The 14614-nt window shown below is 37.2% G+C and overlaps 1 protein-coding gene across 2 annotated transcripts in view; it reads left to right on the plus strand.

The window, feature by feature from the left end:
* The first annotated feature begins 1644 nt into the window (after positions 1–1644).
* Positions 1645–14614, plus strand: part of HS2ST1 (heparan sulfate 2-O-sulfotransferase 1) — a 37462-nt gene continuing 24492 nt past the window's right edge. Inside the window, exons 1-2 of one of the 2 annotated variants that reach the window (XM_081818729.1) lie at positions 1645–2135; positions 10806–10891. In XM_081818729.1, coding sequence (XP_081674855.1) covers positions 1947–2135; positions 10806–10891 — 275 coding nt within the window. In that variant the 5' untranslated portion in view covers positions 1645–1946. The remainder of the gene's footprint in view (positions 2136–10805; positions 10892–14614) is intronic. The other variant, XM_081818730.1, reaches the window with a different exon arrangement.

Here is a 14614-nt window from a genome sequence, read left to right on the forward strand (position 1 = left end):
TCTAGATTATCTAGGCAGTTGCATTCATTTCCATGGTTTTCCCAGATATCTTCTACTTGAATGTTTATTCTCAACTCTTGACCTATGTGCCCAATTATCTACATAACATCTCCTGGATATCCCAGGCAATCCAACAGTGTGTTCAACATTAAGCTCATTTCCTTCTCTGCACATTCTCGTCCAACTCTCCCAAGGGGAAGAAAAAAAAAAAAGGAAACATATATGCATATACATATAGATAAATATATGCACTACTCCTCCTGTTTTGGAAAGCCCACAGGCCTGGAACTTTTATTCAAGTCTTGTGAATGTGAACCCTCAGCTCAGAGTGTATTTTCTATAATGTGGTATATCTTCTGAACCAAAATATAAGATTCATGGTTTGACAATATTTAAAGCCTGCGCTTGTTACTGTAATTATACCTCATTGCTTTTTCATGTCATTGTATTAAGTCATGGTTTATGGTAGACAGATACTAATAACACATACAATATTAAAAAATTGCTATTATGAGACATGTGGTATGTGGGACATATGCATGCATTGTGTGTGTGATTCTACCTAGTTAGGGAGATCAGATAATACTTCCCCTTTGAGCAGTGATGACATTTCATGTGGAGGTTGAGGAATTCACCAGGCAGCATTAGGGTACAGGAGAAATGGAAGAGTGTGAGAGAGCTGCACAAAGATCTGGTGGTAGGAGGGTGCACGGTATGTGTCTCTGTGCAAGGTAATTGTAATCGTGTTAGAGGTTTTTATCCCCTCATTTCTCTCTTCCCCCTCTCTTGCTTCCTTATTCTAAAAAACATTCAAAGCTAAAGCTTATATTAAATAGAGAATAATAGTAATAGGATGCAAAATGCTAACTGCTTTTCAAACTGCATGGTAGTGATTTGAGTTAGATGAACCATAGAATTTAAGGAGTAAACATAGCCAGGACTGGGACACCTGGGTGGCTCAGCCAGTTAAGCGTCTGCCTTCAGCTCAGGTCATGACCCTGTGGTCCTTAGATTGAGTCCCACATAGGGCTCCTTGCTCAGCGGGGAGCCTGCTTCTCCCTCTTCCTGCAACTCCCCCTGCTTGTATGCGCGCTCTCTCTCTCTCTCTGACAGATAAATAAAATCTTAAAAAACAAAACAAAACACAGCCAAGACTTGCAACACCAAAAAGAAAAAGGATTTGTAATGGTATAGTTTCTACTCTTGTTACTTAAAATCACTCCAGCATTTATAAATAACCATTGCCCTGCTACCTTTTGATAAACGAGGGAGTAATTAAATCCTAAGTATAAATTTCAGAATCTTTGCTTAAATTCTAAATGACTTATTTTCTAAATGTACTTTTTACCGTGAAGTTTAGTATTCCATGCAATCTGTCTTTGTGTGTTTGAGAGTTAATTCAGGCTGTAGAAATTCTATTAGAATGTAGTGTGGGACGCCTTGGGTGGCTCAGTTGGTTAAGTGTCTGCCTTTGGCTCAGGTCATGATCCCAGGGTCCTGGGATTGAGCCCTGCGTCAGGCTCTCTGGTCCTTGGGGAGTCTGCTTCTCCCTCTCCCTCTGCCTGTCGCTCCCCCTGCCCGTGCTTGCTCTCTCTCTCTCTGTCAAATAAATAATAAAATAAAATATTTTTTTAAAAATCTAAAAAAAAAAAAAAACATAGCGTGACTTTTGAACTACATCGGTCTCCGGTCTGTGGTATTCTAAACTTGATGACTGTTTATTATGTTGTTCTGTATATGCATGTGTATTATATTTCAAAGAGTAATTCTGAATGTTCGGTCTTCAAAACATTTCAAGTGCTCTTACTCATTTCTTGAATAGGAAAATTATGTTCGAGGAATTGGAAATTATTTTCATTGTCTTTAAAATGAACTCATAACTGTTTTTCTTTGCAGAAAGGGCTATTGCAAGACATGAAGTTCGAGAAATTGAGCAGCGACATACAATGGATGGTCCTCGGCAAGAGGCAGCGCTGGATGAGGAAGAGGACATGGTGATCATTTATAACAGAGTCCCCAAAACTGCAAGCACCTCCTTTACCAATATTGCCTATGACCTGTGTGCAAAGAATAAATACCATGTTCTTCACATCAACACTACCAAAAATAATCCAGTGATGTCACTACAAGACCAGGTAAACACGTAGGGGATAAGTAAATGTTTTCTGACACTTCCTCATTCATATTTTGTATCTCAAGAGGAAAAAGCATTTTAAGGGGTATGTGTACTGACCCCAATGAATTGTAAGTCTCTTGGGGAACAGGACCAAACAAACTTTTTTTTTAAGATTTTATTTATTTGAGAGAGAGAGAGAGAGAGCATGCATGAGTTGGGGGCGGGGGGCGCAGAGGGAGAGGGAGAAGCAGGCTCCCTGCTGAGCAGAGAGCCAGCGTGGGACTTGATCCCAGGATCCTGGGATCATGACCTGAGCCGAAGCAGATGCTTAATTGACTGAGTCATCCAGGTGCCCCCCCCCCCAACAAACTTCTCTATAATTTTGCATTTTTCACAGTATTTGGTATATTTCCTTGCATATTATATGTATTTAAATATTTGTAAAATTAATGAACTTATTAAAAGCTTGAATTTTTGAAGAGAAAATGATGCTCTTTAGTATGGTATCCTTTTAAAAATATGAAATATTTTTAGCAAGATACCTTGCAACAAAAATCATTCTGTTGTCTCATTTTATGATAAAGAAATCTTTATTTAATGAATACCTGTGTTCTGTATCGCTCAGTTTTGTGACTAGCCTCCTAAACTTCATCTTATCTTTACTAGTAATTTGTATAATATTAGCTACAAACTCCTGGAGAACGGGAATTGTGGCTTATATTTTTAACATAACCTTGCCTTTAAATTGTCAAGAAACTTTAGATAAACAAATGGATAGATATGAAATAGTCTTAAGAAAAGTAGAGGAAATTATCTCATGAAATAAAATCATATATCTCTTTAGCAATAGTAGCACACATTTTCTCCACACCTGGAGTTCTCACTATAATTATAAATAAATAGAATTCTCTATAAATATTGAAGGGAATGGGAATTGGGGCCTATGAGGAGAAAAGATAATATTTGAAAATACTATGTAGAATTAAATATCATGTTAAGGTGGCCTAGGTTTTGTGATAGTCATACAGTTAAGAATGTATTTATCTGTTTGAAAACAGCTGAACTTGTTTATTACAGAACTGACTCTTATCCTACTCTTAAGCAAACTTATAATCCTTATCCTGAAGCAAGAGAGTAACACTGATACGTAAGGTTAAGGTTTGCTTTCTTAGCTGTTTGTAAAGGCTAATAGTATATGGTATATCATCTGCCCATATAAGTCTTGGCTCTCTGCAGTATCCTCAATTACTCTTTTTCATAAAACCAAAAATCTACATCCAGCAGCCAAACTAAATAACTCTTCTGTAAATGAGAAGAAACATGAGCTTATTTAGCTAAGTGGGTCATAAAAACTATTCATTATGTAATATTGTATATCTCAAGGGGCAAGTATCCTAAATAATCCATTTTTATATAGTGTGTGGTAGATGTTAAATTTCTTTGCTTGATTGCTTTTCAGAATACATCTTGGTTTAAAAGGAACATCTCTTAATATTCACATAGTAATTTTAGATTTATTCAGTAGTATTTTTTTTAGAAAATATAAAGTTACCTTGCTTATTTTGTGTCCAGCATTACAAAGTTGTGTGGCAGCTATAAGATGTCTGACAGTGATATTGGCCATTTTTTTTTCATGAAATAAGAGTCTCTGGAAGCTCTCCACATATGACATTTACAAGCATCATGTAGTGATACATTTTCCCAGTTGCATTTGGATGAGATAAAACTTCTGTTTTTCTTTCAATAGCTTGTTAGTTATATATAGGGAAAAAAAAAACCCATTAGAAGAGAAGCATAAACGCTATCTTAAAAGCAGTTGGATTACATAATGAGCAGCACTTAAACATGTTTGTGTGGGACAGAGTAGAGAAATAGTCTCTAGCTCCAGCTCTTTCCTGGATGTATTTTGTACATACTGTACTAGGCACTGTGCTAAACTGTTCACATGCTTAATTATTCTCAGATTTTAGAGGCAAAGTCCAAATATTTTGAGTCAGGTATGAAACTGTTGAGTGGATAATAGCTATCTCTGCATATTCTGCCATCCTTAGGAATAGTTGTGAACTCTGCTCTCACGTTTTCATTTATTTATTGAGTATGTAATATATACAGAGACGGTGCTACATTCTTTTTTTTTTTTTTTTAAATGTTTTATTTATTAGAGAGAGCACGAGAGGGGGTCAGAGGGAGAAGCAGACTTCCTGCTGAGCAGGGAGCCCGATGCGGGACTCGATCCCAGGACCCTGGGATCATGACCTGAGCCGAAGGCAGATGCTTAACCAGTGGAGCCACCCAGGCGTCCCTGGTGCTACATTCTTTTTTTTTTTAAGATTTTATTTATTTATTGGAGAGAGAATGAGTGAGAGAGAGCAGGAGAGGGGGGAGGGTCAGAGAGAGAAGCAGACTCCCTGCTGAGCAGGGAGCCTGATGTGGGACTCGATCCTGGGACTCCAGGATCACGACCTGAGCCGAAGGCAGTCGCTTAACCAACTGAGCCACCCAGGCGCCCCCTGGTGCTACATTCTTAAAGAAATAAAAAGCAAGGCCACATCTTTCAAGAAGCTTATTTGTAATTTACTTGGAACATAAAACATAGATGTAGGAACTATGAAGATTATTTAAAGAAAACATCATTTTATGGTATTCTTACCAAATTATTTAATCCAAAATGTTTCTCACCAGAATGTTTAATCCAGACCTAATCTTGAACAAACAGGCAAATCCATCTTGTTAGAGCATTCTCCAGAATAATTGTCCTGAACTCCTGTAAAGTATCAACATCATGACAACCAAACAAGGTGAGGTGAGGAGACTAAGAGATATGAAAACCAAATGTAATGTGCGATTTGTAATTGGATCCTTGATCAAAAATGTCTGCTACTTGTTTTCAAATGGTTCAGAAAAAAGCGTGTGTGTGCATATGGAGAGAACAAAGAGAGAAGCAAAAAATGGCAAAATGTGAAGTTAGTGAATCTTAGTGAATGGGTATACAGATGTTCACCATATTATTCTTTCAACTTTTCTGCAGTTCAGAGATCTTTCACAATTCAGAAATTGGAATAAAATAAGAGGAAAAGTTAGAACAAGGAAATGAAAAGATAAGCATTTGAGAGTATGAGGCATGGGAAGAGTAAGCAATGAGAGGGAGACAGACTCAGTCATGGGAGGTATGTCTGCGGGGTGTGCTTTACTCAGTGAATAGGCAGGGATTGTCAGGAGACAGGTGATTAGTTAGCTCCTGTAGTTAGAAAATGAAGTTTACTCTGCTATCATGAAAATGTCTGTTGTAGAGAACATCTTGTCTTTAAAGTAACTGTCAGATAGTTGTTAAGTGGCAGGGTCTTTTAGGATCTTTCTTAATTCTTTTCTGCTCTTCATCTGTTTAGGTTTGTGATCATATTTAACCCCTTTCTAAGCACTGGAAATATTCCAGAATTTGCATTCTCTGTAGGACAACATAGTAATTTTTTTCTTTTAATTCACTGTTAGGGCACCTTCTGGTCTTTTGCATTAGAGCCCATGATTTGATGTTAGTTGCAGATACTGATATTTCAGAGCATCACTTTAGATGAGTGCTTCCTAACTTGTAATGTGTGTATCAATCATCAGTTAAAGTACAGATTCTGATTCAGAAGGACTAAGATGGAACCTGATGCCAAAACTGATTCTTCTGGTCCTTGAACCACAGTTTGAGTAGCAAAGATCTAGAACCTAGTTCTCAATGGGTTATGAGAAGATGCATATTATAGTCTTCCTAGGATGATGAAGTACTTGTCTTTAAATTCATATTCCAACCTCCCCATCAAAATCCATATTCCTTACCTTGGCCACCAGGCCCTTTTAAATCTAGCCCTTGTCCATTACTCCATCCTCTTGTTTACTAGCCACATTGGCCTTTTGGTTCATTGAATGTACCAAGCCTTTCCCATTTCAAGGCCTCTGCACTTAACATTATGTCTTGGAATACACTTCTCCTGGTTTCTCACTATTGACTTCATGTTATCCTTTTAACATCCTCTCAGGAAAACCTTACTTGTCTATCCTATATATTAAATACTTCTTCCAAGTTACTGTGCACCATCATTCTTTCTGTATCTTTCCTGTTACTGATTTATTTGTTTCCTATTGGTCTTTTCCTCTGTATAAGCTCCTAAAAGGCAGGAACCTTGTTCATCATATTATTCACCACTGTATTCCTTGTGTTTAGAATGGTGTCTGAGACATAGTACATATGCTCCATAAATTTTTTGTTGAATGAATGAATGAATGAGAGAACAAATGAATGGAATTAGGTTCTGAAAGTAGTTCTTAATTGAGCACAATGCCAGTGATGATAATTAGTGGCAGAATGAGCCCCTCTGATTGATGGTAATATGTTCTCCCCTTACCTCAAGTGATTTGGGACACACCCACCCTTCTGCAAAAAGGACTGAACAATACAGTTCTGGACTTGGGTGAAATATGTTCTGTTGCTGCTGAACCTTTCTTGTATTTTATCCAATTATTATTCACTTTTCCTTTTTGTGTAGAAAACTTCCTCTCTAGTCTCATAAAACTACCCAGAGCTGTACAGTGGATGTTTATTTTAAGTATAGGCATGAGTAGGAGTTTGGTATATAGTAATTACCCAAGTTAATAGTAGTATTCATTCACTAGATAGTAATTACAAAGCTGGAATTTGGCCAGGATTGTCAGGATGACATTCCTACTTATAGATAGTGAAAGCAAGTTCTTTCAGATAATTAATGTTGAGACGAATCTTATTAGAAATGTACGTCTAGGTACACTGTTATGGTGCTTTCTTAGCTTTTTTCTGTCGCACTGGTTCAGGTCTGAGTCTACTAACAGATAAATCACAGCACCAATCCCTACATCGCTTGTATTTTCCCTAAAGGTCTCCTTTGATGACTTGCTAGCCTGACTCTGCTTGAGTTATAAAATCTGACAGAAATCACAGTTTCGGATCTGCTCCAGGCTAGCTATAAAAACATCTCTTTTCATGTAGTATATCTAACAACTACTTCTGAAAAGTCCTTCTTGATAGCCTATTTCAATCAGAGTATGGAAATACTCTTTGAATAAGTTCACTACAGTGACTTTATTTCTTCTCCCCGAGCCACTGTGTTCAGTGTCTTCTGTCTCCTTAAATCCATTTGCCACTATTATGCTTTGCTTCTTTCACCTACCACTTTCCCTTTCACTAGTGCCAAATGTAGTTGGTGAGAGTCCATACAGTGAATGGCGTGCAAGTTTGCTCACCTAATCTCCACTTCCATTCACTCCTCTCTATTCCAGAGCCTTATCTCGAGGTCTTGAGCAGGATGCCCCACTGCAATGGAAAACCCGAAGATAAACCGAAAGACTAGGCGAGTGGTGCAGGAGAGGTGAGAGGGCAGAAAATCGTAGAGCAGGAATTAGAGTAGGGCTGACTGATGAAAGGGCGAGAATGGGGATGGAGGGAGGAGAGGCAGGGAAAACTCTGCAGGGGGCACTCTGAGGGAATCAGCTAACATGGCTAAAAGGAGAAATGGCTAAATTCAGACTTTGAAAAGGAAACTTTTTATTTGTTTGTTTTTTTTTAGGGGGGTGGGGCATGAGGGGGGAGGGGAAACAGACTGCCCGCTGAGCATGGCGCCAGACCCTGGGCTCATCTCATGACCCTGAGATTGTGATCTGAGCTGAAATCAAGAGTCAGCTGCTTAACAACCCAGCTAAGCAACCCAGGAACCCCGAAAAGGAAACCTTTTAAAAAGGTTGCTCTTCAAAGGGGGTCAAAGGATGGTTATAGAATTTCAGCAGTATGTAAATAACACTTTTTTTTTTTTAAAGATTTTATTTATTTATTCGACAGAGAGAGTGAGAGAGTACAAGCAGGGAGGAGTAGTAGAGGGAGAGAGAGGAGCAGGCTTCCAGCTGAGTAGGGAGCCCAATGCGGGGCTCGATCCCAAGACCCTGAGATCATGACCTGAGCCGAAGGCAGACACTTAACCATCTGAGCCACCCAGGCGCCCCTGTAAATGACACTTCTAAATGCTCCCTCCGCCTATTCTCCAAATTAGTCTGAACCACTACTTGAACCTATTGACATCATTTGTTTGCTTAGCACTTTTTTCTTTTTTGTAAAGGGAAGGTCAGTCTCAGCTCAGCATCTTTTGATTATTGCAAATTGTAAATCAGCCACAGCTTTATTAATGAGACTTTAACACATTGCCTTAAATGTTGATGAGATGAAAGAAAAAAACAAATGCACATATATGCATATGTGCCTTCAGTATTCTCGTAGTTGGAGATTAGACAAAGATTCTGTGTGTTTTGAGAGACTTTAACAGTAATAGGGTAGAGAATTTAAAAGCAATAATAGCCCATGTGAGTTTACCTTGTAATGAATTTAGAAAATAAAATGCGAAGTCCTATATAGACATTTAAACCAGGTCTCTCAGTTTTGACTAGCAGTGTTCAGCAACCCCCAAGGTTACCCAAAATAGTAAAAACGCAAGAATAAGTCAGCGGTCATTGTTGCAAAAATGGTTGTCCAATACAAGGGTAGTGAACAGGGTGGATTGGACGTGGCGGTTATAATGAATGTGATGAGGAAAATAAACAGTTTTGAGAGCTGTATCTACAGAGCTTTTAGATCTTGTGATGAGTTTCGAATGACTAGATCTGAGGGGTTTCCTCTGCAGTGGATAAAACCTAAAATTCTCAGTGCCCCAGTTTGTTGATCAAACTCATGATACAAATGCTACTCACCTTTCTTTTCACATCCTTCTGGGTTTTTTTCCACTTTGCTTCAATTGAACAATAATAAATTAAGGAAATTAGCTTGTGGTATAGAAGGATGAGTGGACTAAAATCCAAGGTATGTGGTTCTTGAGCTTCCTTTTAATCTATAAAATAAGAGTACAGGATATCCTAAATCCCTTCCACCTCTAAAATGCTGATTCTGTAAACAAGAGAGCTTGAGGTTGGTGACAGCAGTGGAAGATTTCATGCCTTGTTCTGTTCTCCACCATCACTCAACTCTTCCCTGAGTCCCAACTGGAAACAACCCTTTTTTTCATTTCATTTGTTTTTAAACTGTGTTTCTTGGAATGCTTTAGTTCCAGTATGCTTTAGGCATCACTGTGTGTGGGTAGAAGGAGACGGAGTAGGCAGGGTTCATTCTGCTCCTGTCCTCACTTCGGTTTTATATATTGTGGCTTACAAGGCAATCTTTAAAAATCTACTTCAGTACACTTTTTTTTTTTCCTTATCATGAAAGCAGTGAATATGAGAGTATATCTTTGCTAAGAGCTTTTATAGACCTCAGGGACTCCTTTGCAAAGCACTACAATAACAAGCTTCATGTAAATAAAACCAAGCAGTAGCTCCTGGGCTTACCTATGCTGAAGCCTTGCTTCTCAGTGTGGTCCACTGATCTGCCATCCTATGGAGACTTGTTAGAAGTGCAGAATCTTGGGCCCCACTCCAGACCTACCGAATCAAATCTGCATTTTGACCTGAGTCCCAGGTGATTGAGTTTGAGAAGCCCTGTAGCAGTCCAGACATTATCCAGCTTCCTGGGCTCTACACCTGATGGTGAAGGACACATGTTGCATGAAGTGTGTCCTTAGGAGGGTTCAGTTTAATCCTGACTGTCTTGAGGAAAGGTGGAAGAAAGAAGGATCCTTGAAGTTTATGTTTATAGCTAACTCTTATTTTCACCTGAGTCTTTTAACGCAGTGTACTCTAAGTTGGTACTATCGATCCTCTCTAACATGTGGCTTCTAGAACACCATTTTCCCAGATTTCAATCTGCCATCTCCTCTCATTTTTCTCCCACACCATCACATCCACATTAAATCTGGGCTTCTGGAAAATAGAGCTGAGTTGCTAAATATGCCTTAAGTACCCTTAAACCACCACCTCCCATTCCTATTCTCTTTTCCTTCTATTTCCCCATCATTTTTGGCTGAAATAATGGAATTGATTTTCACAGAACCAAAGGCTTATATGAAATAATTTACCAGTAAGTGGCAGTTTATAAGGACTTTCCATATTCAACATGTGAACTTTTTTTAAGGATTCAGTTTTTGGGTTATCTAATTTTAATTTTCTGTTTCTTTTTCATTTGTCTTTTGATACTGATTTTGATTTTGATACTTTCATTCTATTTGGAACCTTCCTTAAAGAACAGACCTCTCTAATTTTATTAATCTTTTTTTATCAATGAACTTAACAATATCTGCTCTGTTCTTTAAAGCCCTCTGATAATCATCTTTTCTTTAATTATTTTGGTTTAAGGATTACTTTTTGTTTTATTTGTTGAGCCGCTAATAAGTATGAGTTTTTATGAATAACATGTCTCTGGGAGTAAAAAACAGACTTGGGCGTGTGTTGGTACCCACCCTCGCCTCACTCATGTGAATTACTCACTGTGCAGCATTGTAAATGATTGCACTGTGTGGGTTTTTCTTTCAGGGTTCTCTCTCACTCTTTTCTGAGTGTGGTGATAATGGCTCTCTCTGTGATGAATTGGTAATTACAGATCACACTGTGCTCCTCTTAGTTGAAACCTGTGTTTCAAGCTCTGTAATTGTCAAACTTGTGTGATTTGTTTTAAATGTCTAAATGGAAAGTATTTTACTATCATCAGATTTCATTTTCCTTTATATTGAGCTTCAGTAATGAGTGTGTTCTCCTGTTTTAGGTACGCTTTGTAAAGAATATAACCTCCTGGAAAGAGATGAAACCAGGGTTTTATCATGGACATGTTTCTTATTTGGATTTTGCAAAGTAAGTTGTATCAAAATGACACACTAAAGAATGCCTTGTACTTTAGCAACCTAAAAAGAAACACATTTATTAAATTGTTATGATTTTGATTCAAAAAAAAAATGTACTGGCTTGCCTTTGCCACTTTTAGAGATGTAATTTAAATACACCTTCTAATGTTTTACTGCCCTCTAGTGTTCATAAGTTGATTACTGTCACATTGATTTTAGAAATTTTAGAAATTCAAAGCAGACTAAATGCAGGTAGTTATTTATCCTTATTCTGTTTATGCATCTTGTATAAGCAAGTGACACTATTTTAGGAGAGTGCCATGTTTTAACCTAGAGGCCAGTCAGATTCTGACTTACCATATCACTGACTGAGGACTGAGAAAGCAAAGAACCCCATCACCTAGTTATTGGTTACCCATGCCTCTGCTTTTCAGCCAAGAGACAGTGAAATGTACACTTTCTTTTGGACTACCTTGTTTTCGCTTTAAAGTTGTGGTATGTTCAAAAGAGACTTTTTAAAAAATAGTGATTTGCCTGAAACTGGAGATAAATAACTCTGATTTTCCATATTTTGGGGGGCGTGGATTCTATCATAATTCTCTCAAGAAAAGTTCATAGAACTACAGGCCTACGCATGGTATCCACGCACTGTGTGGCTCCCCCTAGAGTCTGTGCCACACTGAAGTACTATTCAGACAACTGGGCAAAAGGGATATTCTAAACATAGGTTATTTTGTGAATCCATTTGAATGTTTTTTGTAGCACATAGAGTAGCATTATGGTAAAACCTCAAATCCAAATCTTTTCCCCAATAACCTGTACTAACTTCAAAGACATATTTAAAATGTATTTTTAAAATGATTTACGCTCAGACATGTTCCCTCAGTCATTTCGTTAGCAGTCATGACTTCAAAGTAATATACTCTCATGTATTTGTCAACTCTAGAGAGCATTCTGTGTCAAATTTGAAAATTAAATTGATATCCCAGTCATTTTAACCTCCTAAATTTGAAATGAAAAAGAATTGAATGAATTATTACTGATTTAGATACTAACCCTTAACTTTTTGAAGAGCTTGTAATTAAAGGGGAATCTCCCAGATATTACATACATGAAACAATATATGTTTATTTCTAGTTCCACAGTACTCAAGATGTTTCAGTAAAATGGCAGCTTTAAAGTTTGATGTACATTTTTCTGTAAATAATTCATACTGCAATATTGAAAACATTTTATAGGCAGCTTTAAAATAAACTAATTATTTTTTCCTTACAGAGGCACTGAACCAATTTCATAAACTCCATTCATACGCATATTTTCCCTCAGGGCTGCATTATCCTTCAGTTGAATGTTTGTTACCCTTTCACCTAAATGATTTATTTTTTCCACACACAGCTTGGTTTCTAATACTTGAGGTTTCCATTATTAAAATAATATATTGAGTGCTTTTGCTTTTGGCAAAAGTCTTGTACTTGAAGCTCTGGTGTTTGCTGGGGTTCTTGCAGTTGGAAAAGTATAAGGTTTCTTGAAAAGATTAATTTCATTTATTAAATACTAACATGAACATTTAAGGTTTGAATATTTCCATAATGGGTCTCATGTTACTGGAAGTGAAAAGTATTGTGAAAATTTTCAGTAGACTTTTACAAGATTTAAAACAAACGCCTGAAAGAAATCACCTAGAGAGAATGTATTTTGAGGTATATAGTCAAGAACTATTGTAGATGTGACTAGTATCTTTTAAAATAAATTTTAGTTTGACAGGCATACTGACCGTGAAGGAGTAAGGAAGAGGAAACAAAAATCACCTCACCAATTTTTAGAATACTTTTATTCTTCAAAACATGTTCTTGACTGCCACAGTACTTTGTGGAATCCATTAAAATACTTGCCTTCAGGAGAAAACAGTCGGATTTGGTGAAAGAAATGTTTAATCACTTAAGACAATCACCTCTTATCTTTCTCAGAACAATTGAGGTGAATCACCTCTTGTCTTTCTCAGAACAATTGAGGTGAATCAGTAAAGAGCAGATGTGTCAGGACAAGAAATTTTCAGTTGCCTTAAAAGAGTCCCTAAACAGCATATAAACTCAGTATATCCCAGGAAACCCAGGAAGCAAGATAAAGAAAATTAAAAAAAAGTGATTTCTGGTTTAGACTGATCACTAAGAAGCACACATTTTATTTGTAAGCCTATATATATGTGTTCAAGCCATGTTCAAGGCAAATAAAGCCAAGCTTTATTTTCCTGGTTTTATTCAGAACTTTAGCATAATAACAAAAACATCTTCTTGTTCCAAGTTTGTATTCCTGTCCTGTCTTGGTCCTTTTTATCTTAGTCTCATTCTCGTTTTTGTTTGTTTGTTTGTTTGTTTTAGCACATTTCCTAGTTCCTTTTTCCATTTCTCTCTTTAGTGTTCAATTTTTGTTTTCATTTCAGTTGGTGGACAGCACAATTTTTAAAATAATACAGATATCATTAATGTCATAAATTTAAAACTTTTCACTAAAAGAAATTGTATAGGTTGGACATTTTCAAAATGTCCTAGAGTGCAGGCAATATAAAGTTGAATAAATAAGTTGTAGTTCTTGTCCTCAGTGAGTTCACTGAAACCCCATTTTTTTCTGTAGTTATCAGTTCATTATGTTTCATTATAAACAGTGAAAATATTACAGATCATCCTCCCTTTTAAATTCATACTCCTTCTTTACCAGCAGCATCTATTACCTCCACTTTGATTTTCTTCAAATTTTACAAAATAAAAGCATTAGAACACCTCTTTCATTTATTTCAGTGACATTTCCCTTTATAGTGAATAATATTGAGCTGAAAGAATACTGTGTGAATGCTGGTTTCGATCAGAGTCTGCTGAGATTTTCTGTGATCTAGCTATCTATGGGTGACATGTCAGCATCTGTCTTAGATATTTGGAAATTATTTTTGATACAGCAGTCTTATTCAGGTGCATGTCAGGTGTATATCTTTGTGGTTGTCCCCAGAAATGAGTATGGGTCTTTGTCGCTGTCATTCTGGGTTCTCCATATCACCTCTTGTCTTTCTCAGAACAATTGAGGTGAATCAGTAAAGAGCAGATGTGTCAGGACAAGAAACACATAACTGAATGCTTCACTAGGTCTGAAATATCCTAGAGAGTAATAAAGCGACAATATTTTAGGCCTAATGTAGTTTGTTAGTCTATAGATTTATGTGAGATTGTCCCTTTTATCTTGTACTTCTCTGCTGAACCAGTTGAAGTTTGCACCATTTTCTCTCGCTTTCAGCAAGTATGTCACAACATTATAGAAACATTTCTTAAGTTATTGTAATCATTACAGGCGATATGCAAGAGTTGCCTTTTTATTGACCTTGTAACACCAGCTCTTTCTACAGCACTGATCCTCTAGACTGCTTAGGAGCAGTCTCCAAAAACCAGACGGGTCTGCAGTTAAATCCTCCCCGTTCCTTACTGGCTCTGCCATTTCAGCCACATCACTTCAGATCTGCGTTTTCCTCATTTGTGAAGTGAAGATAATTAAAGTAACTACTTCCTGGTGGTTGTGAGGATTAAATATGATAATGTATGTGAAGCAGTAGGTTCCATGTCTCACACAAAGCAGTGTTATGTTCTTTTATAATTCTGTCTTCTCTCAGTTACCACGTTGTCTTACTGGTGTTTTTCTTCTCTCTGTCTGAATCCATGCTGGCCCTTCTTATTCCCAACTCTTTTTTTTA

Source organism: Leptonychotes weddellii, chromosome 4 (assembly GCF_054177405.1).
Source record: "Leptonychotes weddellii isolate Sample4059 chromosome 4, ASM5417740v2, whole genome shotgun sequence".
Classification (NCBI taxonomy): Eukaryota; Metazoa; Chordata; class Mammalia; order Carnivora; family Phocidae; genus Leptonychotes; species Leptonychotes weddellii.